This window comes from Mastomys coucha, unplaced genomic scaffold (assembly GCF_008632895.1).
Source record: "Mastomys coucha isolate ucsf_1 unplaced genomic scaffold, UCSF_Mcou_1 pScaffold14, whole genome shotgun sequence".
Classification (NCBI taxonomy): Eukaryota; Metazoa; Chordata; class Mammalia; order Rodentia; family Muridae; genus Mastomys; species Mastomys coucha.
Genome location: NW_022196896.1, coordinates 116,516,060 through 116,543,983, shown reverse-complemented (window position 1 = coordinate 116,543,983; position 27,924 = coordinate 116,516,060). Strand labels below are relative to the sequence as shown.

The following is a 27,924-nucleotide window of genomic DNA, read 5'->3' as shown; positions in this document are numbered from 1 at the left end:
CAGGTTAAGACACCATTAGGGGCGGGCTCTGCCTTCAGGTTCCTCACCTGGCCAAGTGGCAGGGGTCGCAGAGCCAGCCCTGCTCTTCTGGGTGGGCGTGGCTGCAGCTTTTGCAGACGAAGAGGCTGCACTCCAGACACTGCCTTCTGCTGTTGACAAGCAGCCGGTAGGGCTGCAGGCAGCGGGCACAGTGGGTCTCATTCAGATGGGCTGTGTCGGACAGCAGCTCCCTCTTGGAGCTCTCCTTTTGTATCTTGCCCTTCAGCCCCCTTGGAAAAAATGGGATAAGAAATACATCAGAGAGCTTGTTTGTACAACCAATGTGTGGATGCGCGCAGTGTGAATGGACACAGACAGAGGGGCATTTCCATAGGCAAAGGGCAGTGGCCGAAGCAGAGCGAAATCACCCACTGGCTCACGGCAGAGAGCCTTCTTGCCCTCTTCCTGGAGGGGACAAATAGATTGGGCTTAGATCATACACAATTTTGGTAGGCTAGAGACGGAAACCTATGATTTTCACAGAAACGGCACTGCCGTTAAGTATATCTGTGGCATTTACATTGAACCCTGTGCCTTCTCTTGTGGGTAACAATCCCGAGGGCAGGACCGGGTGACATTTCCTCAACAAGTGGTTTAGGGTGTCTTCCAGCAAGCACGGAGCCGAGGCCCAGGACTTCCTGCAGAGCCGGACTGAGGTGCTTGCTTTGGAAAGGGTCCAGACAGGAATCACCCTGTACCCGGAAGTTCCAGGAGAAACCTGTTCTTCGAGAATGTCCGGTTTGAAGTAACCCAGCTTCCTGGCGAGCCTGCCAAGTGGAACCAGCAGTATAGAGGGAAGACTGAAAAACGTCCCCCAGATCCCAATGAATGTACCCTTTCTGTTACCAGTTTCACTGAATATCTGCCAAACGTAATATTTTTAGTTTTACATGGGATAACGGGAATCTGTCCTTAGTGAGAAAAATTAGCAAGACAACTGGATCCACTGTCTCTGGGGGACTTGCAAGTTTTTAATTTCCATGGGGTGCTGGGAGGTGACATCTGGTGTGAAGTGGCAATGGCCCACTTCAATGGCCAACAAGAAAAAGAAGGGTATGTAGGAGAGAGAGAGAGAGAGAGAGAGAGAGAGAGAGAGAGAGAGAGAGAGAGAGAGAGAGGAGAGCAACACACACATAGGGAGACAGAGTGGCAGAGAGACACACAGACACACACACACACACACACAGAATAGTCATAATTTTAATTGTTACATTTTTATACAGTTTGAATTAGAATACAATGTACTGGGCTTCGTCCCTGGCTTCTTCATGCGGTCATGATGCTCTGTTCTCAACCGTGTCTTCCCCTCCTCCCCCGGAGCTTCCTCCTTTCCCTCTCCTAGTTCATTCCTACCTATGCTTTCCTTTCCATGGAATCCATCATCTTTCTATTCCCACTTCCCTTAAGGTAGCTTTCTCCAGCCAGGCAGGCATAGTGGCACACACCTTTAATCCCAGCCCTTGGGAAGCAGAGGCAGGCAGAGCTGAGTTCGAGGCCAGCCTGATTTATAGAGCAAGATCCAGGACAGTCAGAGCTACACAGAGAAACCCTGTCTCAAAAACCCAACCAACCAACGAACCAAACAAACAAAAAACAAAATAAACTAACCAAACAACCAAACAAGTAAAACCACAAAACAAACAACCCCCCAAAACAAAACTAAGAAACCAAACCCCTCCCTGAAAACCCCAACAAACAAACAAACAAAAGTTCTATTTCTCTCTTCTCATGATCCTTTTTCTAGTTTTGTGACTTAGAAACACACAAACATAAACACACATAGCTGCATAAAACTGTAAACCTTGTCTTTCTGAGTCTGCCTGACTTCACTTAACAAAGATTTATGGATTTGCATCCATTTCTGTTTTCTCCGTGGCTGCATAAAATTCGACTGTGTAGATATACCACACACTCTTTATTGATTTGTCTGTTGACGGTCATCTAGACTGGCTTCGCTTTCTGGGTATTTGAAACACTGCAGCAGTAAACATGGATGTGCAGGTGTTTCTGTGGTGTGTTGACTGAGAATCCTTTGGATGTGTGCCCAGCCTGGCATAGCTAGCTGAGATCTTTTTAAAGGAACCTCCATATTGGCTTCCACAGTGGCCACAACCAGTCTATATCTATGCCAGCAGCGAACAGGGTTCCTCTTCTCCACATCCTTGCCAGCTCCTGTCAGTGGTTTTCTCAGTGGTATCCATTCTGACTGGGGTGAGATGGGATCTCAAAGCAGTTTTTGTTTGCATTTCCCTGATATTGATCGCCCCCTTGAAGTACCTATTGTTTACAGTTCTTTTGAGAGTTCTCTCTATTAAATTAATTCGCCCACTTACTGATTGTTGATTTGGTTTTTGGTATTGAATTTTTATAGTTCTTGTGATTATTTTTATAACTATTCTGTTCTGTTCTATTCTATTCTATTCTATTCTATTCTATTCTATTCTATTCTATTCTTAGCTGTGCTGTTAATCTCTTCCTGTCCCTCGCCTATGCTCTCAACTCTGTCTGGGGTAGGGATATATAAGAAGAGGCACAGTGTCTACAGATTTGGCTCCACCCACCTTTTCAGACATCAGAACACATCATCATTGAACAGGAGCAACTAGCTACTTGTGCTGGCTAGTGTTTAATGTCACTTTGACACTCGCTAGAGTTATCTGAAAGAAGGGAACCTCAATTCAGACAATGCCTTCATAAGATCCAGCTGTGGGGTACTTTTTAAATTACTGATTGATGAGGGAGGGCTCAGCCCATTGTGGGTGGTGCCATCCCTGGGATGGTAGTCCTGGGTTCTATAAGAAAGCAGGCTGATCAAGCTATGGGGAGCAAGCCAGTAAACAGCACCCCTCCACCCATCAGTTCCTGCTTCTAGGTTCCTGTCCTGTTTGAGTTTCTGTTCTGACTTTCTTCAATGATGAACAATGCTGTGGAAGTGAGTGCAAGCCAAATAAACCCTCCCCCCACCCCCGTCCCACAAGTTACTTTTGTCATGGTGTTTCATTATTCAATAGAAACCCTAAGACAAGTTGTTGCCAGGAGTGGGGGATTGCATTGCTGTGACAAACCTGACCATGTTTTGGGGAAGACTGGAGAAGGGCTTTGGAACTAAAAGCCACTGAGTGTTGAGAACTTAGCGAGCCGGTCTGTAGGAGCTTGGAAGTATGAATGTTGAAGGGAAACGCAGAAAACGGAGGCCTGGGCTAATGTTGAAGGAAATGCAGAAGATGGTGGCCTGCCTTGTGAAATTTCACAGGAACAGTTAAAGACTACTGGGGGTCATTTGTCCTTTTGAATTAAGATTACATGGTTCTGGTTAGCTGGGGCTGAAGAATGAGTTGGGATTAACAAGACAGCAGAACTATTGAAGTGAGACCTTTGCTTTGCTGGGACCCTTGATGCTGGCCAGCTGGAACTGGTAAATGAGCAGTGATTAAGGGGAGAGCATCGTGGTTGAGGTGAAATCTGCTGGGGCAGTGTTTCCAGAGAGTCAGCATGCAAAAGAGGCAGCCTTACATTGGCAGCTGAACTCCATGGCTGAAGAGGGAATCCAAGGCTAGACCAGAGGACGGTCATGAGTCACTGAAAGGAAGCCTGGCCCTCAGAGCCTGCTGCAGGTGGCAACAGAAAGGAGAGAGAAAGGCCTGGAGGCAGAGGCTAGAGGGTAGGAAGGAGGGAAGGAACCACGCGAGGGATGTGAAGGAAGGGGTGTGGCAGCCTTCCTCAAGACCCTGGGAAAGGAATGGTCAAGGTGGAAAGGAAACCGCTGAGGAGGATGGGGTGGGGCATGTGTGAATGCAGGAGACAGAGCCAAAGCTGAATCTCACTGGCATCTCACACCAATGCCAATCTCCAGCCCTGGCAGACAGATGACTTCCTCTGTCAGCCATTGCTCTTTGCTGCCCTGGCTCTCATTGTCTGTCCGGAGGGATGATGGACCAGCCAAGGGTGACTTTCACTTTTCTTAGTTTTCTCCTGATTTTTAATTTTAATTTTATTTCAAGTGTATGAGTGTTTTAAATCTCAGTGTCTATCTGTGTACCACGTACATATGTATTTCTGGTGCCCATGAAGGACAGAAGAGGGTATCGGTGCCCCTGGAACTGGAGCTACGGATGGTTGTGAGCCATCATGTGGGGTGCTAGGAATCAAACCCGGTTCCTCTGGAAGAGCAACAAGTGCTCTTGGTTGCTCAGCCACCTCTCCAGCCCCTTTTGCTGATTTTAAAATATGCCCGACTGCCTGTCGGTGTCTCATGATGACAGGTCTTCCATGGATTATCTCAGGAATTCCTGTGTATTTGCAGAGATCAAAACTGCACACTACCACCTATTTGCCTTTCTGGGAAGGTTAGCAGTTCTAATATTTGGTTAGTGGGCTGCGCCCTTTGGACGGATGTATCATTTAAGTGTGCTTCAGTTACTCCCTTCCCAAGGACACGAGTCACTGAGGCTGGCTGTTCTCTGTGGGTTCTGAAGCTGCACAGCGATTCCAAAGAGAGGAGGAAGAGATTGGGGGAAGAGATGTTGAGAGGACTTCCAATACTCATGCAGAGGACAAGGCAGAGTGCAGGCTCCCAGTCCTGCTGAGGTCTCCTTCTTTGTACATAGTACTGGGCGACTCAGGTCCAGGATGGGGGTGTCCCAGGAGGGAGGTGCTCACAAGGGGAGACTTAGCTGGCTGTTCTCACCAAGGTTTGCTTTGGCAATGCTATGTTTGCATAGTATAAAAATAATAACATGAGATTATGTTTTCTGTACTTTTAAAAGACCCAGGTGATTCGTGCCAATATGGAATGCATGGAAGAGTCACACCTCTGGAATTCTCTCTCTGTTTAGGAAAGTGAGACAAGGGGCCCTACTGCAAAGGTCAGAGGGACAGGGCTGGGAAGACAAAGGCATTAAGTTGCCAGCTCCTACAATATGCTTCAAAGGAAAGAGAGAGGGGGAGAGCAGTGTGTGACTCTCGGTGTGTGTCTATGTTGTGTGTCTGTGTTGTGTGTAGAGTGCTGTGTATGTGGTGTGTGTGTATTTGTGTGGTGGTGGTGGTGGTGGTGGTGGTGGTGGTGTGTGTGTGTGTGTAGCTTATAGACTAAAGGAAACTAAAAAGATAGACAATTGATCCGGGAATCCTATAACTCCATCACTGGGGAGCCTGAGGCAGGAGGATCTTGAGTTTGAGGCTGGCTTGAGCTATGTGGTGAGACTACCATCAGAAGTAAGAGAAGAAGAGGAGCAGGAGGAGCAGGAAAGGAAAAAGGAGGAAGGGAGGGGAAGAAGGGAAGGATGGAGGAGGAAGAGGAAGAGGAGGAAGGAGAAGAGGAGGAGGAAGAGGAAGAGGGAGAAAACAGCCATCAAATACAATGTCTGACCCTTATTTGAAGATAGGAACCTCTTACGACACTCTTTCCTCCTGGTTTTGAATTCTGGGGCCCCATGAGCTGTGTTCCCCAATCTCAAGACCTGTACATGCTGACCCCCAGAGTCCGCATGGTCTTAAAGCCTTACATTTTTCAGGCTTGCCATTAGTTGTCTTCCTTTGATTCTGTGCAGCCTTTGCTCAGAGTCGCTGCCTCACTCAACACACTGACCCAACCCAAGAGACACCAAGGGAAGGGATCAGGCACCAGACAGGCCAACCGCCTTTCCTTGTGGGAAGAGGCAGAAGTATGGCAGAGTGGGTGTAAGCAATGAGGTAAATTTGATCTCAGGTATTGGGGAGAATGAGATGCACAGCTGGGCTTAGCCAGGAAGAGGGGTGCCCCTTACATTCCTGAACAGGATGGAAGCCAACCTCTGCCTGAATCCCTTCAGAGCCAAACAACATTCACCAAGTAACACTCTAGCTCCTTTTCTCTCTTAAAGGTGGGGAGCTCAGGACCACATGGCTCATGAGACAGCACCCAGAAGTGGAGTCAAGCCCAAAGGTGCTCTTCAGAGAACAGAAAACCTATTTCCATAACGAGGAAACCAAAGCTTGAAAGGAAAGCCAGTTCCCAGATCATGGCTTCCCATCCACTCTGTTTACCCTGCTCCTCTGGCCACATACCCACCCACGACACCAGAGTGACAGCCACTTGGGACATCAAGGAGTCTGAACTCCATGGCTCAGCCAGACACTTACTGGAGTCTTTCTTCTTCTCGCCTCCTGAGGTCGAAGTCCCGCTGAACTACTGCCCACACGTGCTCAGCCTCCTCATCTGTGAGCTTGGAAAGGTCCAGCTTTTTCCCCATCTCTGTGCCTCATCCAGGTCACACCTGGAAAGTCACAGGGCCACAGCTAATCAACTCCAGAAAGCCCAAGTAATTCACAGAGTATGAGGCATATCAGCAAAAACACCCACGGATATGCACTGGTCCAAATAGGTTTTTAAACTTATGAATACCTGTCTGGTATTTAATGTCTAGGGCCATTTAATGAATCTTGCACAGCTAAATAAACAGAAGTAGACATGTAAGAATTTAGTTCTTGCCCCTGGGATATGCATAAAACCACCCTTATTTTTCTATGTAAGATGAGTGCCTCATTACATTTACTCGTAAAAGAGAAAATCATGTCTAAACCAACTCAAGTTCCGAGTTCCAAGGGCCATTGACCTTCAGAGCTGATAGTCCTGGGCTCAGAAAACAAGGGTGCTTTGAAGACTGGCTCCGTATGTAGGCATGATGGGTACTCCACTGTCCACGTGACTGGATTTAGAATTATCTAGATGATACACCTCTGGGTGTATCTACAAGAGGTTTGGCTGGGGAGGAAAGACCCACCCTGAATGTGAGCAACACTATCTCATGGGCTAGGGTTCCTTGCTGAAGAACAAGGAGAGAAGAGAAAGAGCTGAGAACCATCATACATCTCTCTCTCTCTCTCTCTGCTTCATGACTGTGGAGTGTGACCACCAGTGGGACCACCCACCTCATGCTCCTGCCACTGTACTTGTCACCCATGTCCTCTGTGTGACAAAGAGCAATCTTTCCCTCCTTAGGTTGGCTTTGCCAAGTCTTTTGTCATGGCTACTAGGAAAGTAGCCAACACCTTGGGAAAAGAAAGGTTTGAGATGATCCCTCACTCTCTGAAAGGTTTACAGTCTTCTGGGGTGGGGGCTTCTTGCTTAGGGCTGTCACATGGTAAAAAGACCCCCTGGGAAGGTCATACTAGCATGATGCCAAATGTGCTTGCTCCAGAAATATTCATGCATGGCCCATGGTGACACTACAGGAAGAAACGCTTGCATGGGTAAGATGGTTAGGGAGTGCACTCTGCTTACTGGGAGAGATCAGTAGAGAGACTGCCCAGTGGGAATTCCTGTGCCCAGTGGGTGTTAAGGTCACCCAACAATGCCAACAGCCAGCACTCTCAAGGGTTCTGAACAGTTCAGCTGCATTTAGAGCAGTGAGCCCCTGGCATGCAGTGATTCTAGCTGACCTAACAGCATGGAAATCAATTGGATTTTGATTGATGAGTTAATTGTATTAAGGCATAGTCTTGCTGTATAATCCAGACTGGAATGAAACTCTCAATCCTCCTGCCTCAGCCTCTGAGTTTTGGCATTCTCTATTTGCATCTTCACATGGACTTAGACTTCATATTTTGAAGTTCTCCAAACCTGACATCCTTGTTAATGTCAATGTCAAAGAACACAGAAAGAAAAATTCAGATATCACAAAGAAAGATGGCAGAACCCGATGACTTCATTTCTCTAAGTGTTGTCTGTGCAGACAGCCTCCTTTAGAAGCTGGTTAGGATAAAGATTCCTGAGCTCTGTCTAACCTTGAAGACTTTGGCAAGCTCCTCAGGCAGTTTTTGTGCATGTTAGAATGGACTAGTATAGCTGGTCCACTGATTCCCTATGTGTGTCGGGAGATGTTTATTCCCTTAGTAGTCACTAACAGCTTTGATCTGTATGCTTTGTAGGGTAGGCGGTGGGTGTGAGGCAGGCCAATGAAAGTCATGGTGTAGATGAGCAGAGGAAGATAGGCTTTCTTATTGAATTTTTGTACAGAGATGTTGCATGGTTCTCCCAGCACATATCGATGTGACACTACATCTGGGTATAAAACTAGAGGCATCATTGACAATGGGGGACCTTCTCTCGTGCATCTTCATTGAGAACAATGGCCCAACACCACCTTCCAATGGAGGGCTTCTCTGACCACACAGTAGGTTCTATTCCTTTGCTGGTCACTTCCTACTGCCACCCTCTGAAGGTTCTTCATCCTTCTTCGTGGTCAGTGAAGTTATGGATGTTACTGTTAAGCTCCCTGGGGACAGTAACTCTGGATGACCCTGGTACATAGGTTCTTTCTATGCTCCACATTGTTTGTAGCAGGTCCCGCAGGGAGGCTGATGGGTGACTCCTAGTCCAGCTGGCTCCAAAGACCATATGGTTCTAGGAAGGACAGTATTTAAGTGCTAGAAAGACCTGCTTTGGGAGACTGCAAGTTGGCTAGAACTGAGAGACCCCAGCAAGTCTTCCTTGAGGATTTGACTTAGTTTCTTGGGAAAATGGAGAAGGGGACCTGTTAGGTGCTCTCATGAGGAGCATAGAAAGGACCTATGTGCCAGGGTCACACAGAGTTGCTGTCCCCAGGGAACTTAACAGTAACAAAACCTTACTGACCACTAAGAAGTATGAAGAAACTTCACACTTGGTGTGGTCAGTGAAGCCCTCCATTGGGAGGTGGTGCCATGTTCTCAATGAAGATACATAAGGGAAGATTCTCCATTGTCAATGAAGATATATTCCTGCAAACCTGGAAGTCTCTAACTTGCTTTCAAGTTCTGAGATTCACTCTCCACAGCCACCAGTCAGAAGCAGTCAGTATGAACGTTTGAGAAGAACTGGCTCTGTGTCAGAGAAGTATTTTAATTTGGCCACATGGAGGTTAGTTGTGGCCCCTAGCCTTTGCACTCATTAGCCTGAGGCAGGAGGATGTCTGCATGGAGGTTAGCCTGGGTTACATAGTAGATCATATCTCAAGAACAACTTCACAACTAACAACAAGAAAAGCTATAATGATTAATCCTCATTATCAAACCTGACTAGACGGGGATCACCTCTGCTCAGGTCTGTGGTGGCGTTTTCAGAGAGGTTTAATGGAGAAAGGAAGACTCATCCTGAATGTGGGGAGCACCATCTCATGGGCTGGGGTCATTCAAAGGAGAAACTGAGCTGAGTGCCAGCACCCATCCCTGTTTCTTGTGGGTGCAATGTGACCAGCTGCCTCAGCCTCCTGCTGCCACAGCCTGAGTCCCGAATCACCACCCTGCCTTCCCTGCTATGACTGCCTCCTAAAACTGTGGGTGAAAGGAACCTCTTCCTTCGGTGGCTTTTGTCAGGTATTTTTTTTTCCACATCAAGGAGAAAAGGAAAATAATAACATGTTAATAACGATAAGTTAATAACACCCAGGCAGATGCTATTAAAATGAATTTCCAGGGTCTACCACTGCCAACCAGCATAGCCCCCAACATTGTGGGTCTTCAAATCCGTGAAAGATAACTTCTTGATATTGTTTTGCTCATCCCTTAATACTCCCAACCTCTAGCACAGGAATGCATTCAGAGGGTGTCTCAGGGCGGGCAAGAGAGTGTCACGGGAGCTGGTGCACTCTCCGGCCTCCTCTTCTCCCCCCACCCCCCCACCCCCGACACGTGGTGTCTGGCTTCCAAAGAACAGAACAAGAAGTTCTTATCTGATGGGTGACTGGAGCTCATTCATCCCGAATTCTCATCATTTTAGAGCAAGTGCCTCTCAGGGCACGGAGTCACTCAGGCTCTATTCTTGGAGCAGAGGAGCATCATGACCCTCAGCTGAGGGTTCTCACCCTCTCATCTCCTGAAGTAGAAATCAATGTCTGTGGGTGCTTATATCCTGAGTGTGAAGGAAAAGCCAAAGGACAAGCCACCTCCTTCCTCATCCTCAGGGCTTGACTTGACGAATCATTTTTTTAAATTACTAGTTCTTGAGGATTGCCTACAAACTAAAGGGCTTCACCAGGGAATCCTCATGAGTATTTGTCGTTGTATAGATGAAGAATTGGTTTGATGTTAGTATTTTAAGGTGCACAGACTAATAGTCAGTGGCATTTTGGGGACGTGCTGATGGCTTCCCTGCCCAGCCCAGTCTAGCATAAGATGTGCTCAGTTGAAGTAAGTGAAAGGCTAGCCCCTTGGCCAGGCATGGTCTGCAGCCTCCAGCAAGCTCCCTGTCATCCCTGCCCTGCTTGCTCCTCCCCAGTGGGTCTGCTCTTGTAAATCTGTACTTTTAAAGCAGTGAAGGACAGGGGATGTGCCAGACCACTGGAAGGCTCAGGGCTGCCCCGTGTCTGGCCAGGCAGGGGGATGGGTACTTGTGAGGGCAGGGCAATGCCTTCAGGCTGTGGTTGTTCCTTGTCTGTGCTGATAACCCAGTCACGAGCTTCCTGAGCCCCAAAGCACTCTCAAGTTCTCTTTGCTCCACTGCTTTAATCCTGTTTCAAACCGCTGAGATGGCCAGCTGTCTGTCCCCAGTTACTTAAGGATTATAATGGGGAACAGAGAGGCATCAGATGGAGTGGCCAGCAGGGAGGAGAGAGGAGAGCTAAGAGGGACCACTAGACCTGACTGCAGAGTTCCAAGGGAATGCTGTCTTTTTGTATTAAATAAAGGTTTGAATGAACATTTAGGCCACGCCGAAGAGAAACTTGTAGGTAAAGACCTGGTTTGTCCCCTTTTAGGGCCACCTGCCCCGGAACCTGGTGCGTCTGTGATGGTGAGTGAGCAAACTGGGGAACAACTCATCCATGCCAACTGACTGGCAGGATTACCCCCTGACTGCACTAGGCGGGTCCTGCTGATAAAGGTGTAAACAGAGGTGTCAGCCGTGACTCCTTTGGAGCCAACTCCAGAGCTGGGTGTGGTTATGTGTGTGTGGATAGGGCTTCCACCACAGGGGTGCTGGGGTCTCAAGACTCCAGAAGCGGGGTGAACACACTGCCACTCAGAAGCACTCCTTTCCCCCACAGACATGCCAGGTGCCACCGTGAAGCTCTGGAAAGGCTCCTGCAAGCCAGGCTGCCTGGCATCACTTCTAGCTTGATCTCTTCGTTCCCATTGGCTCTCGGGGAGCCTCACTTATCCATGGCCATCGGTTCTGATCTACATGCAAAGCTTCCACTCCGGGCTGTGGCGAGAACTGAACCAGGTGCAGTTGCAGAGTCTACAACTGGGCTTCCAATCCAATTCAGGCACAGACAGCTTGGGTGCTTCAGGTCCCCCCTGCTCTACTCACTGTCCCTGTCTCTACCGGGTAATCCTGCCACTGTCAGCTGGCATATGCTGAGTTGTTCCTCAGTTTGTTTGCTCACAGTCATTGATGTGCAAGGTTCTGAGACAGGTGGCACTAGAAGCAGACAAGCCAGTCTTTATCTACAAAGGTCTCTCTAACCCAGTATGATGCTGGGAACTTAGACGTAAGAGGCACCATGGCGCTAAGGTACAGGGTACATACATGTTAGGGATGTGTGTATCTTCTTTCAGAAGTCGTTTTTGAAAAGAACAAGATGGTGAGCCCTGAAAGGTGCCTTAACTGCGTGGCCAGCACACATGGCCATCCCCCATTAACACTGAGGGAAGGGAAGGTGTCATTAGCCTACAGGCTCTGGGGTCCTCTTTGCCCCTCCCCAACCTCACCCCTCCCCAAGTGCTCTTCAGGGTCACTAATGCATCAGGAAGACCCACCAGTTTCTCACACATGTGCCTGGACCAGGTTCTGAATCCTGTGAGGCACCCACTATGGTACCCAGTTTGGAGATGGGACACTGATGCTGGGTGAGATGGAAGAGCACACCTCCCCACCTTGCCTGGTGATGCTCTAATTCTAAGAAGTGACACCTTGGAGACTTGGGCAGGGAGGGGTGATGCTCTTAGCCAGGAAAGCTGTTGCTGTGTCTTGCTAAGGCTCTGTAATCAGTTGGGGTGTCAAATGACACACATCTGGCTCAGGGAGCCATCAGGCTCAGGGATGCACCAACCTCACTGCCCAGCTGCCCCTGGTCTTTAGCCTACCCCCTTTTCCTGAGACTTATGACCTGGGTATCTAGGAGAGTCTTGAACCCTCGTTTTCACTCAAAGCCCTCGGAAGGAAACATGGACAATTTGCCCCGGCACAGAAACAGAACAGACAACCGTGCCAACCCATCTCAGATAAAAGCAGAGTTATGTTTTTCGTTCAGGTCAGTAGGACATAGGTGTGTGCGCTGTGAAATCTTCCTGGATCTGTGAGACTCAGTTCCCTCACAGGCTTGGACACAGCGGGGTGATGCCTGAGATGCCAACAGCCCACACACCTTTCCCCTCACATTTTCACAATAAGGAGGGGGTGGCCTGGGGGTGGCCTGGGGGTGGCCTGGGGGAACCTACTGTCCAACAAAAAATGGTTCCACGGCCTGGTGCTTTCAGAAGTCCGGAGGGGGGCAGGTGCCTCGTTCATGCGCCCATCTGCTTTCTTCTTGCTCCCCCAAGACTAACTAGCTGGGTGGCCAGGGGGAAGTTTCTATACAAATAGCCTCTCTCAGTCTGGGCGCCAGTCCAAGTCTCCCGGGGGCACCAGCTCTTAGCTCGAGGAAGCTTTTGATTAAAACCGACTGTTTAGCCCCAAATGGCCTCCCCAAGGATTTAGCCCATTGTGATTAAGTGTGATCCAGAAGAAACCTGGGGTTCGGGTTTCTCTGAGTCAGATTCCCTTTCCTGGGAGTTCTGCAAGCCCCAGGTTCTTGGTGCACTCACCAGCCTCTCTCTTGGGAATGCTCAGCCTCTGGCCCTGGCTCTGCGGGTCCTGGCCTCTGCTTCTTTCTCTTAGGTCCTGAGAGAGAAACCCCAGGCACTGAGGCCAGTGTAGGGTCAGGGTGCACTGAGCTAGACAAAGCTGAGTGCAGAGATCCAGGCAGCTGTGGCACTGGTCCTGCCCAGCTTGTTGCTCAGATCACGTGGGCTACTCCTGTCCCGCCCAGCTCCGGGATCGACATGCACCCTAGGGTGCCTGGACAGGCCAAGAGCAGAGCAGACACCAGTGGCCCTCCTGAGAGGCTCTAAAGTGGGTGTGGAGGACAGAGCCTCCTTGTCCCCAAGCCGTTTGAGAGCAGCACACACGTTGAAGTTGTGCGCTCAGTTCCACCACTGGGCTCTGGTCCCAGATAGGAGGGACCTGCTGCAAACCACAAACTCTGAGAACGCAGTACCTCCTCGAATACCCGTTTTAACTCTTTACTTAGCTTCACAGACAGGGAAACTGAGGATCAGAAAAGCGCCCCCACCCAAAGTCACCAACTTGTTAATGAGACTGTGAACCCAGGGTTTCTTTCCAGCTGGAGTCGCTTTCCCCCAGGCCCTCAGATGGACTCATAAGCGCCCTTCTCCCACAGCCCTCCATTGAGCAGTCCCGCCAAGGCCTTGACTACTGGAAAAAGTCCAATAGGTCTGGGGTCTGATACACACCACCAAGAGATCTGCCTTAGATGTTAAAAGAATCACACCTCCCCCAATGCCCCAGCATAAGAGTACCCTAACCCTATTCCCGAGTACCCTAACCCTATTCCCGAGTACCCTAACCCTATTCCCCATTGCTATATTTAAAAAACAAACAAAAATTCACTCAGCCAAGTGTGTGCTAGTTCACACACAAAAATCCCAACACTCGGGAGGCTGAGGCAGGAAGATTGCGGAAAGTTTCAGACCAATCTAGTGCTAGTATTGAGTTCCAGCCAGGCTAGCCAGGGCTACAGAGAGAGACCTCTACTCTTTAGGGAAAATTTTTACAACTCAGTCGTGGCATCTGCAACATAGAGACAGAGACATAAGTAATAAATAGCTCCAGGGTGGAAAGACAGATGTGATAGTACCATTTATTCCCTGTCATCAGAAGAGGAAAGGGACTCACAGAGGACACATTTTAGATCATCTTCAGATGTGTGTGCGTGTGTGTGTGTCTATGACTGTGTATGTGATTGTGTGTGCATATGACTACATGATTGTGTGTGCATATGACTGAGTATGTGATTGTGTGTGTGCATGTGACTACGTGATTGTGTGTGAATATGACTGTTTATGTGATTGTGTGTGTATATGACTATGTATGTGATTGTGTATGCATATGACTGTGTATGTGATTGTGTGTGTGCATATGACTGAGTATATGATTGTGTGTGCATATGACTATGTGATTGTGTGTGTGCATATGACTATGTATGTGATTGTGTATGTGCATATGACTGTGTATGTGATTGTATGTGTGCATATGACTGAGCATATGATTGTGTGTGCGTATGACTGAGTATATGATTGTGTGTGCATATGACTGAGTATATGATTGTGTGTGCATATGACTACATGATTGTGTGTGTGCATATGACTATGTACGTGATTGTGTATGTGCATATGACTGGGTATGTGATTGTGTGTGTGATTAAGCAGCTGTGTGACTTGGGGTTCCTGGGAGAAGCGTGACTTTCTGGCTGCCTCACCCTGAACAGGCCGCCTTCCTCCCGCAGGCTCACTGTTGTCGGGCACCTGGTGTTAGTAATAATAAATTCAACGCAGCAGTAAGTCGTTTTGGACTCAATGCTCACAACACACCGTGGAGTCCCCCACATGGTAAGCTCCTGGCAAATGCTCACTAAGGCCAGTAGAAACTCATTTCATCCTGTCTGGTGATGTAGGCTATGCACTGCACGGTTGCTCAGTGTCTACTGGTGGACAGATTCTTTTTTTTTTTTTTAAAGATAACTCTTCCACAAATATCACTCTAGATATGAATATCAACACTGTATATTTAGTGTGATTTATATGGTGCAGGCATGATTGCAACTCTCCTTACATACTCAGAACAATGATCCTTAGAATAAAAATGAAGTTCGGAATTTCTAGTTGAGTCAAAGAGTATATGCAAGGTGGAAGCAATTTTAAAATTGGTGAAGCAATCATGAAATTATAAAAAGTCACGGGTGTGACACAAAGGACCCCCCATATCCCTCAGCCACTTGTGAGGGACTTATGGGTGGACACATGCCAGTGTGTACTGAACCAGGGTGGCCTTCTACAGAACAGAAATTCAGACTTCAATCAGTGAAACAGGACACTCCCTGTCAGGACCTTTTGCCTTTGGTAGATTGCCTGTCTCCACGACATTCTCATGGACATGCCAAAGGATCAGGTCGGATCAGTTGCATCTAGCAACCACTCCCCTCTCCCCCCATGTACATATATGTATTTATACACACTTGTATGTTATGTGTGCTAGTGTGGTATATACATGTATGTGCATGTGAGTGTGTGTGAGGAGGCCAGAAGACACGTGTACCCTTTTTTATCACCCTCCACCTCACTCCCTTTTACTGACCTGGAACCTAGGCTGGCAGCCAGCAAAGACTAGATACACACGCACACACACACACACAAACACACGCACGCACCCCTCCACTCACACACACATGCACAGGCACACACAGACTGACAGAGAGAGACAGATACACAGAGAGAAACAGACACACACACCACACACACATACACACACAGAGAGACACACACACACACAGAGAGACAGAGACACACAGAGAGAGACAGAGACACACAGAGAGAAACAGACACACACGCACACACACATGCACATGCACACACACACACAGACCGACAGAGAGACAGAGAGAGACACACAGAGAGAAACAGACACACACACACACACACACACAGAGCGAGAGCGCGAGAGAGACACACACACAAAGAAACACACATATTATATATAAATAATATAGGGTTGGAGAGATGGCTCAGCGGTTAAGAGCACTGACTGCTCTTTCAGAGGTCATGAGTTCATTTCCCAACAACCACATGGTGACCTACAACCATCTGTAATGGGATCTGATGTACTCTTCAGGTGTGTCTAAAGACGGTGTTCTCTTATACATAAAATAAATAAATAGAATCTTTAAAAATAATATATAAGCATGTTTATTATATGTAAATGATGAATGGACACATCCCTCCCCACAAAGAATTTATTTATTATAAAGAGGAAGAAAGGGGATGACTACAGAGAAGCCTAAAATGACAGAGCCTTCATTCAGGAATCATTATAAACACTCAAAGTAATGAGACAAGTTGAATCACATGCACGCATGCACACACACACACACACACATACTATACATACATATATATGTACACACATATATACACATATATAGTATGTGATTCAATTTGTATATGATTTATGTATATAGGTGTGTATGTATATATACACACAGACATATATACACAATTATACATACACATATGTATATTATACAAAGTCTCTCTTTGTAGTCCTGGATGGCCTGGAACTCACTATGTAGAGCAGTCTGGCCTCTGAACTCACAGACATTCACCTGCTTCTGCCTCTCAGGTGATGGGATTAAATTATGTTCCACCAAGTGATATGTTTAAACTGTGTGCTACCATGTCCGGTTGTGATTGGCTTAGGTGGATGCTGAGGATTTGAACTCAAACCCTCATACTTGCTATGCAAGTGATACTACCCATTGAGCCATCTCACTAGCCCCATTGTCTTTTAATATTTGGATAGAATTTCCTCCTCAGATTTTTCCTGGCTTCCAGGAAAATGTTATGCATAAATTGTATAGGTTGCTTATTTTGTAGATTGCCCCCTAACTTTGGATTTGCTTGGCATTTCTTATAATTTGAAAGGAACTTTCCAGAAGCAAGACTGGCTTCTCCCTGCTGCCTGTCAGGTGGTGTGTAATTAGACTTTGGTCAATACTCTGGTTCTGGAAATGTTAGGTGGTGGGGCCTAGCAGAGGAAGAAGTGGTTCTGGAAATGTTAGGTGGTGGGGCCTAGCAGAGGAGGAAGTGGGTCCCCAGGTGTGGTGCCTCTGCTCCCAGTCTATAAGGTGGATTGCTTTAAAACACCTTCCCCATTCGGTGCTCAGCCTCCAGGAGCAATGGAGTCAAATGCCTGGACAGAAACTTCTGGAACTTTGAGCCACATGGAATCGTCTCTCTTTGAAGTTACAAACCCATATCATAAAATATCCCAACAGCCAATTTTTTTTTTTAAAACAGGGTTTCTCTGTGTAGCCCTGGCTGTCCTGAAACTCACTCTGTAGACCAGGCTGGCCTTGAACTCAGAAATCTGCCTGCCTCTGCCTCCAAAGTGCTGGGATTAAAGACATGTGCCACCACTGCCCAGTACCAACAGTCAATTTTAAACCACCAAGTAATCAACCATTAATCTCTAAAGCAAGGAGGCTGGAGTGTCACCATTAGCTGCATCATCTTGGAGAAGAATTTCAGCCATATACTGTGCCTCATTTGCTCTGTCTATATTGTGGAAATCTCAGCCTTCGCCTTGGAGGCAAGGCACGAAGAAGAGCACCATGCAGCACCCACCAATGACCATGTCCTGTCTGGACTAATACGTCCTGATTCCATGCAGATTCCCGATGAGAATCTGTTTCCCTCGTAGGAGGATACTGAGACACCTTCTGTACACTGGCGATGAGGGAGAGAGACCCCTGAGGCCACTGTCCCTTCACTAGAACAAAGTTCTTTGCTATTCTGTGCTTTTCCATTTTTCTGGCCTGGAGTTCAGATGATGGGGGCATGGGGCGTGGGGCGTGGTGGGAATGAGTTAGGTTTGGAGCTGCCAAGAGTGTCTGGCAACGCGGAGGAGACAAGTGAGAGGCTCCCCTAGGAGAAAGAGGTAAGGATCCTGGGTAGAAAGACAGGCTTGAACCCCTATGGTATCACTGATCTATCTTCTCCAAACACGATCTATCTCCAAACCCCTTGTTATGGGAACAAAATTGACAGCTGGTGTGAGAGCCACTGCCACATGGGTTCCGTGGCGTGAAGGTGGATGCAGGCGACTCCTTGAAGATGGGAAGGAGGAAGGCAGATCGGCGTGTTCCTTCGGTCTCGCGACTTGCAAGTACGGTGGACTCCAAAACGGTCTCTAGCAAAGACAGAACTTCCTGCGGCTTCCTGCGCTTTAAGACACAAGGACTTCATATTTTCTCACGTTGAAACTACTTTTTTTGATCCTCCTGCTTTCAGCCTTCCCAAGGCGGGGATTGCAGATTCCCCCTTGCTTTCTTTGGTCTTCTTCCATTTGCTGTGTACCAGGAGAGGAGGGTCTGGGACACCCTGCAGGGCCGGTCCCTCCATTCCTAGGTTGCTCTAAGGCCAGGTTCATTTGACATCCCTTCCTGGCAGGATGCTCCTGGGATAAGAGGGAGGATTCTTCAGGCTAGCCTCACAGTCCTGTGCAGGTTGAAAGCAGTGTCCTGCTGTGACTCCTCCATACCGAGAGGGGGCGACAGAACCACAGCTGGCAGACCTGGGCGCAGTACCAAATCAACACCCCCAAGAGCTGGCGGTCACCTGTCATAGTCAGCTGACCGGAGCCAGCCCGTTCAGTCTCCCTGCATTTAGTTCAGGGACCCCTTTGCTGGCCCCGACACTTTTTCTCAAAGAGGGTGAAGTAGTATTTTAGCTTCTCTCCCTCTGCCTCCCTTGTCTCCCAGGGTTCCCTTGTCCGTGCCCCCCCTCCTCCCCAGCCTGCCTTCCCTCGAATCCTTTGGTGTACAGCCAGCCATCGTGACTCACGCAGTCCGGAGGGCAGGGCTGCGGCTTCTGTGCAGGGCGCCCGCCCTGTCTGTCCCCACGGCGGTGGCCCGGAGCCCACCCAAGAGGGTGGAGGGAAGACACTGGGGTTCAGGCCACCCACTCCTGGGACACTGTTGCATTCTGTTAGAAGACCTTCATCGGGAAGCCCAGTTCTACCACCCTGCGTTTTGGTGGTCTGTCCTCTCTGCCTTGTACTTCAAAAGTATAACCATACACCAAGCCACACTGGGTTACCAGCTTGGGACCCCTATCCAACAGTTTTCATCCACAAACTTCTTAATGCTCAATTTTGTTCTCCTCCCTCTTCTCCCGTCCCATCTGGCCCCATCCTTTCCTCCCTCCCTCCCTCCTTCCTCTCTGTCCTCTCCCAATACTAAATTAAATAAACAAGACAAACTAACTGCACTCCTGATGTTCTGGCCTTGGTTGTTGGCCAGGCTAGGGGACTGCTTTGCAGAGCCTGGGAACTGGCTCTACTCCAGTTTTCTTGGGGAGTCCCTTGATAGAGGTGGAATGCTGGGATTTCCCACCACCCAGGATCCCTAGCCCATTGCCTATCTAAACGCTAGAACTTCTAGGCCTGCAGGGACCCACCCACATGCAGCCTCTGGGACCTAAGGCCAGAAAAGCCCCCATCTCTGCCTAAGGCTGATTGTGCTGGAAAGGCTGGAACCCTAGCTGGGCTCTGGACCCTGGGAAAGTGCTGCCCCCTACAGGCCAGCCTTGGGGCATCACTTCTGGCAACCTTGTGGCAGGGAGGACATCACTGCAAGAAAGCCGATGTTGGGGATAGGTGCAGTGGGCTGTGTGTGGGCAGGGAGGCGCAGGGGTTGTTTTCTAGCAGGAGGTGGGGTAGAGCGTGGGGTGGGACCCAACTTGCCATTCCTAGAAGACAGTAATGAATATGGGGAATGTAAGGGATTATGTGGCTTTGGGACAGCCAAGGAGCCATATCATGGCTTTGGAGATGTTCTTTCTGAGTATCACACGGTGAAGAGCACACGCTGGCAACAGTCCTCTGGTCTGCTCACCTACAGGAGCTTTCCAGTGGAGGCACTTCTGTCTGGGTCTGAGGTCTGGAAGACCCAGCCTTCCTTCTGGGCGCCCTGCAATTTTTTTCCATTTCTGATATCCAGCTTGATATGGCGGGATGGAGTCAGGTCCTCCAGGAAATGGGCACGCTGGGGGACAGAGCCCAAGACCATTCAATGCTTACCTCCTGGGGGCCTTGGTCTGTGCATCCCAGCTACTGCCTGAGATGGAGGCAGGGCAGAAGTGTGGCCAGGTTCTCCGGACAAAGGCGTGGTATAGTTAAGCCAAGCAAGAGAGTTGAGCCCTCCTTTCACTTGGCCACAGCAAAATCCACCTACCTTAAGGCCAGAAAAACAGAGGATGTGGTTTCAGGACAGCATAGTTCTGAGACTGCGGCCACAGAGCTCTGGGGCATCGTGCATCCACACCTAGTTCCTATCAAGGCTTTTTTCCCCTACTAAGCCCTTCTTGGGCCTTCACTGGCTGAGCCCAGTGAGAAGACAGAGGCCAAGGATGGTGGTGTTGGTACTGCCCTCAAATAGTTGGTGTCAGGGAGACAGTAGAGAAGCATAGACGGAAGTTTATGACTCCAGGAACACCCTGGCCTTGGATTTCTTGGGCCTTTGGGGTTTCACATGGCTTCCTAATTAGGAAGCAGTGGACAGTGTAACTGCCCTGGAAGGAGTGTGGCTATTCTAGAAAGACATTTGAGACCCTCCATCAGACTATTAAAACAAAGCCCATATGAAATTAAAGTTTTCTTAGGAATCTCATGCTTGGTGAAGCAAAAGGCCGGGATCCCAGTGCAAGCCAGAGGAGGACCTTGCCTCCTAGGAAGAGATTTCAGTTTGAACAGTTAGTCAGAACACCGTTGGGGAGACTGGAGCCCAGATGACGATGTCTCACCTCGATGGAGACCGCCTAGTTATATGTGCTTCTTGCTCTCCACTTAAACCTACATCTCATGCCAGCACCTCACACTGGACTTTCAGGGGCCACTAAACATCTTGATCCCTCCATCCCCTCCTAGTGTGGCCACACTGAGTGAACCTTTTTTTTTTTTTCCCTGTCATACATTATTAAACGCCTCATTAACTATCCAATCGATGAGAGGTGGCAGAGCCTGGCTTGTTAGGGCTGCCAGGACCTAGCCTTCCGATCTGAAGACTCCAGAGCATAGGAGTGGTGTGAACAGCCATCAACTCTATCCCAGGGCACCTACCCCACTGGCCACGTGGGCTCTTGGCATTTTGGGGGAAGAGAGTGAATCTAAGGGGATTTTCAGTGTACCCCAGCATCATGCAGTTACAGTTACACTCTTAGCACCTGTGCCTGGCCTCAGCAATGGCTGTTGAGTAAGCAAATAGAGTCCCCACACTCTGCTGTTACTCCTAAGTCAGGTGGGTTCTGGGTGGTGCAGCTGTAGACCCAGGAGGTTGTTAATCCTACAAGAAAGGCCTCCTCTTCAGCAGTGGAAAAGGGACCTTGAACTTTAGGAGATGATGTGTGTTAAAAGGGCAGTCCCCATGACCTCTAGAGGGGGTGGTTGTCATCATGCCCAGCCCGTTCTCTGTATCGCAGCCCCAGCTGAGAGTTGCTCCCCTCCTCATGATGCTAACACTGGCTTCTGATGACATGGGGGTGCTATAAGCCTTATACCATATGAGGCTCTGCACTAGGCATCCTTTCTGTGACCCGAGCCAGTCTCTGTAGCAGGCAAGTGGTGCTTCTGGTGTCCTTACTGTCCTGATAGAGGAGGGCCTGAGGCTCATGGAGGCGGTGACTTTACAAAAGAGCCATGGACAGTGCATGGTGGAGCAGGGTCCCATCCAGGCTAGTCTGGGGCAAGCAAGGCGTTTGTGTCTTCTTGCTTCACAGATTCTCTTTAAAGGCCACCAGGCTACTGAGGTCTCTGAGTGGCTGGGGGACATTGATTCAGTGATGCTGAGCTAGGCTCTTCACTGGAGTCACCTGAACTCCTTCAGACACCAGAAGTCTCTTGGACCTCTAATATTCTGACTTTTGAGATGCTATTTCCTCTCTTGACTCAGGCAATGGGCATCCTCATCTGGGATTTTTTAATAAATCTTTTTTGTTTTGTTTTGTTTTTTCGAGACAGGGTTTCTCTGTGTAGCCCTGGCTGTCCTGGAACTCACTCTGTAGACCAGGCTGGCCTCGAACTCAGAAATCCGCCTGCCTCTGCCTCCCAAGTGCTGGGATTAAAGGCGTGTGCCACCACCGCCCCTCATCTGGGATTTTTAAAAAAGTTTTTTTTTTATTAGATGTTTTCTTTATTTACATTGCAAATTTCCGAAATCCCTTCTATCCCATCCTCCCTCTCCCTGCTCCTGCTTCCCTGTCCTGGCATTCCCCTACACTGGGGAATCAAGCCTTCATGAGGGCCTCTCCTCTCATTGATGTCCCACATTGCCACCCTCTGCTACATATGTGGCTGGAGCCATGGGTCTCTCCATGTGTACTCTTTGGTTGGTGGTTTAGACCCTGGGAGCTTTGGGGGTGCTGGTTGGTTCGTATTGTTGTTCCTCCTATGGGGATGCAACCCCCCTTAGCTCCTTGGGTCCTTTCTCTAGCTCTTCCATTGGGGACTATGTGCTCAGTCCAATGGATGGCTGTGAGCATGGGATATGTATTTCAACCGTCCTTCACTTCTGTTTTCTTCCCTGCAATCAAACATCCCCTTCACCTCACCAGATACCTGCTTATCCCTAGGGGAAGGTAGCCTGGAGAGCCAGGGCTTCAGGGTCAACAACCTTGGTGGTCCCTGCCTACAGGTTTCCTGGGTGCAGGCCTTAATTGACAGGTCTCCCCAAGCATGGTGGATGGTTTCTTCAGGCATCTGGTGCCCTCTTCTGGCTGGTTTGGGTTACTGCATGAGCTCAGAGGGCTCAAGGGACCTAGTAGCAATTAAATGTGTGCTAGTGAAACATCTACCTGTGGAGCCAGCTGTCCAGCCCCTGTGATGATAGCCTCACCTAGCCTCCTGTGGTGGGTGGGAATCCCACTGAGCTCGCTGTTTCTCTCAAAGATTCAATGCCTCTTCCCTGCTGTCTTCCAGCACGGCTGGGTTCTGGACCAGCTGTTGCTACCTTCTTGATTCTAACTTGTGCTTCATCTTCAAAAGGATTGCCTTTTTATAAATGAGCAGGTTACAGTGTTAGGGCTTAGGGCCACAGGAATCTAAATGATGGTATTATGACAGGATGGTCTTATGGCAGGATAGACCCGTGGGTCATGATTCCCCTCAGGGAGAGAAACATGTCCTGGCTAGCTTTATCTCCACTTGACACAAGCTAATGTCTTCAGAGAGGAGGGAATGCCAGTTAGGAAAATGGGCTCCAGAAGATCTGGGTGGTAGGCAAGCTTGTGAGGCAATTTCTTCATTAGTGATTCATTGGGGAGGGCCCAGCCCATTGTTGATGATTCTATTCCTGGGCTGGTGGTCCTGGGTTCTATAAGAAATCGGACTGAGCAAGCCACGAGGAGCAAGGCTGTGAGCAGCACCCCTCCAGAGCCTGCTTCCAGGTTCCTTCCGGCCCTGTGTGAGTTCCTGCCCTCACTGCTTTTAATAACGAACTGTTTTATATGGAACTGTGAGCAAGCTAAACCCTTTCCTTCCGAATCGCTTTTGGTCATGGTGTTTCAGCACAGCAATAGTAACCCCAACTAAGACAAGGGGGTTTATAGAGCCGCCTGGCTACGAACGGGAAAGAGTGGAGGCGGCTGTGGCAATATAGTTCCTTGAAGAATCTTTATGACTGATCTGGGTCTTGACTCAGGTGGCGTTCATATGAATTATACCTGCAATAAAACCATTAAGAACTCAATACATGTGCACACACACACACACACACACACACACACACACACACAGAGAGAGAGAGAGAGAGAGAGAGAGAGAGAGAGAAAGCGAGAGAGGTGCACACAAAGATACCCAGACACTGACACATTCAGATACCCAGTCTCTCTCCCCTCCCCCCTCTTTCTCTCTCTCTCTCTCTCTCTCACACACACACACTCATACACACAGATGCAGTGCTGTGTATTATGTAAGACATTGCCATTTAGAGAAGCTAAGTCAAAGGCACATTGATTTCTGTCATTTACCACATGTGAATTTACAATTACCTAGAAGTAAAAAAAGAAGTTAAATGTAAAAAAGTTAAAATGTAAGGTGATTCTGAGAGAAATGAAGCTTGTGCACAAGCGCCTGTGGACACCTAGCAAGAGGCTGTCTACAAGCAAGTAGGTAAACACGTTGTCATGCATGTACATCATGGAGCCTAGGTTGCAATAGAAAGAGCAATCTGAGGGTTTGCAGAGCAGATGCGTGAGCTCCACCGACATCGTCCCGTGTGAAGGAGACACAAGGCATCCTAGAGAAAGGTTCCGTGCATATGAGTCTCCAGAGGGGCAATTCTGATTTACAGCTTAGAAACATGGCTGCCTGGGGTCAGGGTCAAGAATGGCTGCCACAGAATTGCAAGCATCTCTTTAGGCTGAAGGAAGTGCCTTGCCTTTTGTCGAGGAGGTGGCTGTGCATTTTAACTCATTTGCTAGACTCACACATAAGAGGGTCAGGATTCACTGAGCGAGGCATTTTAAGCAAGTGCATCTTGCTGTATGTGAATAAGATCCATTTGGGAAGAACAGTTCATCCAGAATCCAAGTGGGAGGTTTTGGCTAGTGCTGAAGCAGGTAACTGATGGTAATTTTATAGGAAACTTTCCCATGTTCCCTGGACGACCGCTGGAGATTTATTGCTTCAAGTATTTCTCTGTCCTGTGTAGATAATTTAACTCATCCCAGCTGGGTCCTAACAATCTCATCCGTTGTGGTCTCGTGCGGCTCATCAGCTATTTAAAAACTTCCACAGCCAAGAGACTTCTGGCGCTGGGATTATATACATCAGTATCCCGGAGTGAGCCCCCACCCCCTTCTTGTTCATTTCTTACTCACACGAAGTTCCTTCAGGATGGAATCAAGATGTGTGACTTAAGCTCTTTCTTCCCCCAAGGGATGAGTCTGCTGAGGCGGATATGGCGGGACACCACTTAGATCCTTCTTCCAAAAGAACATGCTGGAAAGCTGGAGGCGGGAGTTGGCTGGCAGCCTCTGCTTCAGCACCCCCAGCATCTTTTGTGGTGTGTGAGCCTTAGCCTTTTCTACAGGCAGCTCCATAATAGTGCTTCTCTGGAAACTCTGGGACCAGACAGAGTCTGGTGGCTTCTGCCCAGTGCACCTCCTCCGCAGGGTTGCTTGCATATCTCATACAGCGTCACGAGCTGAGACTCTCTTTCCAGGGCCAGACTCCATGCCATCAGAAGCCTTCTCTCTCTATACCAGCTCTCTTTTCTTCTCTTGTGGGCTCTGCCCACTACACATCTCTGCCAGAGTTATCTGCCTCTGTTGTGCTTCCCAAAAGACCCAAACTATCTGCTTGTTAGATACTCTTTGTAGACAAAGTCTGAATGGAACAATAAAACATGACCCGGAAGGTCAACTGGGGGCCCAAGATACAGAGGTGTTTCCACGGGGTGTGGAAGGAGGTGATATCTAAGGTGGGGGAGGAGAAGGGAGAAAGAAGCGAAGGACAGACAGACAGATACATGCACACATGCACAAGAGGCATGGGGGAGGGAAGGGGAGGGGAAGAGAGGGGGAAAGAGAGAGTCAGAGTCTTTTTCATCGGTCTTCCCCAGACCTCCTCCAGTGCCTGTATGTCTGAGCCACCCAGAAGCTAGAAGACAATGGTTACCCTTCACCGCCAAGCATGGGAAGGAAAGCCCAGATGTGAATCGAAGTGAATCCCAGTGATCAGGACACCTCCCTGTTTCTCATCCTGCTCATATACTAGAACCTCCCAGGATTCTGCATAAGATTAGTGGCATGCAGTCCAGAGGGAGTCATGGATAGAGAAAGGGCTATGCAATGTCCACACTGAGTCCAGAGGAGGACAGGAGGTATTCCTCGATGGCTCTCTTCACTCTACTCTGTGCCTGAACATTCTTATGACAAACATCTCAAAGTGTGTGTGTGTGTGTGTGTGTGTGTGCCCAAACCTTTAACTAGAACGCTCGTCTTTAGTGGAAGACACAGACAAGTTTCTGCCTGCCTTACTTCCTGCCAGAACACAGCCAGACAGCCTCCTCTTTGTCCATGCAGAGTCAGCAGTCAGGATGATGGGACCCCATCTACAGTATCCTACCCATGCGGTCAGCAGTCAGGATGATGGGACCTTATCTACAGTATCCTGTCCACGAAGAGTCAGCAGTCAGGATGATGGGACCCCCCTCTACAGCATCCCGTCCATGCAGAGTCAGCAGTCAGGATGATGGGACCCCATCTACAGTATCCTGTCCATGCAGAGTCAGCAGTCAGGATGATGGGACCCCATCTACAGTATCCTGTCCATGCAGAGTCAGCAGTCAGGATGATGGGACCTCATCTACAGTATCCTGTCCATGAAGAGTCAGCAGTCAGGATGATGGGACCCCATCTACAGTATCCTGTCCATGCAGAGTCAGCAGTCAGGATGATGGGACCCCCCTCTACAGCATCCCGTCCATGCAGAGTCAGCAGTCAGGATGATGGGACCCCATCTACAGTATCCTGTCCATGCAGAGTCAGCAGTCAGGATGATGGGACCCCATCTACAGTATCCTGCCCAGGCTGCCATCTTGGTGGGGATGGAGGCTCGTGTCCCTGGAAGGCTTCCATTCGTGACCCATGCCATCTGTGGCTCATCCTGAGTGAGTCTCTCAGGTCTAAACATCTGATGCTGGGTATAGTGGCATGCCCAGCTACTTGGTTGGCTGAGGGAGGAGGACTGTTGAGCCCAAAAGTTTAAGGACAATCTGGGAACATAATGAGAGCCTGGAGAGAGGTGGGTGGTAGGGAGGGGGGGGGAGGAGTGGGGGACGGAGAGAGAAGGAGAAGGGGAGGAGGAGGGGAGAAACACTTCATAACATACAAATCTAGCACTTAATTTATTTACTTAGCATGACAGGCTTAGGGTGTTGTGACTTCCTTGCTGTGGCTGGGTGACCACGACCTAGCTCACACTGCCCTCCACATTGTCCCGCAGCCTCCGCTGCTGCTCTCCACTGGTTTCTGGAAACATCTGGACTTGGAATGCCGAACTCAGCCACTTACCTCGAGAGCTCTGGCTACCTCACAGCTGTTTCCGCCAGGACAGGCTAACCCATGACTCATTTTGCTGTTTGCCTTATCTGAGGGCCCAATCTATTTGCTTATAACTCTGACCTGGATTCCTTAGCAGTGGGGTCCTACTCTGAATGTTTCTTCAGTAGCAGCTGCAAAGCTAAGTAAGCACTTGGGTTGCTCAGCAAAGCTTCCTATGACACAAAATCAAACACCCTATGCCTTCTGCCCTAAAGACTGAGCGCATTCTCCTGCTGTCTCAGTTAAGGTTTCCATTGCTGTGAAGAGACACCATGACCGCGGCAGCTCTTACAAAGGGAAACATTTCATTGGGGCTGGCTCACAGTCAGGAGGTTTAGTTCACTCTCATCATGGTGGAGAACATGGCAGTGTATAGGCAGACATGGTGCTGGAGAGGCAGCAGAGAGTTCTACATCCGGATTGGCAGGGAGCAGGAAGGAAGACTCTGAGCCATTAGGCCTGGCTTGAGCTTCGAACCTAAAGGCCACCCCCTAGTGGCGCACTTCCTCCAACAAGGCCACACCTCCAACACGGCCACACCTCCTATGGGCCTATGGCAGCCATTTTTATTCAAACCACCCTGTTTCCATCACAGCCCTGATTCACGGTACGTAGGTTGATTTCCAGAGGTACTGATTCTTTGCTCTCTCTCCCTCCCCAAAGCACTCTGCCTGCCTTTCAACAACTCCAGGCCACACGTTCTGCTGAGCCAGGCTGTCTTCTAAGAGACATGGGTATACTCAGAGTGTGAAGCATGACCTTCGCTGTGCCTAACCCTCCAGGAACTTCTGGGCTCTTGCCCTTCCTGTCTCAGCTCTTCCAGCACCTCCTTGGACTCAGTACTTCCTTGGGCTGCTTAAGCTTGCTCAGGCTGCTTGTAGATTGTACAGACGTTCCATAATCAGCCAAACTCAGAGGTGTGCATCCATAGATGGAGTATACGGTATGAGGCAGGTACAGGATGGAAGAGAGGCTTGGCTAAAGCTACGGCTCTTT

General features: G+C 49.0%; 1 protein-coding gene across 2 annotated transcripts in view; it reads right to left on the bottom strand.

Annotated features, from left to right (window-relative positions):
- The window catches only part of Mlph (melanophilin), a 35,816-nt gene extending 22,857 nt beyond the window's left edge, over positions 1 to 12,959 (bottom strand). For both annotated transcript variants that reach the window (XM_031368912.1, XM_031368913.1), the window contains exons 1-3: positions 12,802 to 12,959; positions 6,160 to 6,293; positions 48 to 269 (exon numbers count right to left, since the gene is read on the bottom strand). In XM_031368912.1, the coding sequence (XP_031224772.1) occupies positions 48 to 269; positions 6,160 to 6,269 (332 nt within the window). In that variant the 5' untranslated portion in view covers positions 6,270 to 6,293; positions 12,802 to 12,959. The remainder of the gene's footprint in view (positions 1 to 47; positions 270 to 6,159; positions 6,294 to 12,801) is intronic.
- Between the last annotated feature and the right edge of the window lie 14,965 nt (positions 12,960 to 27,924).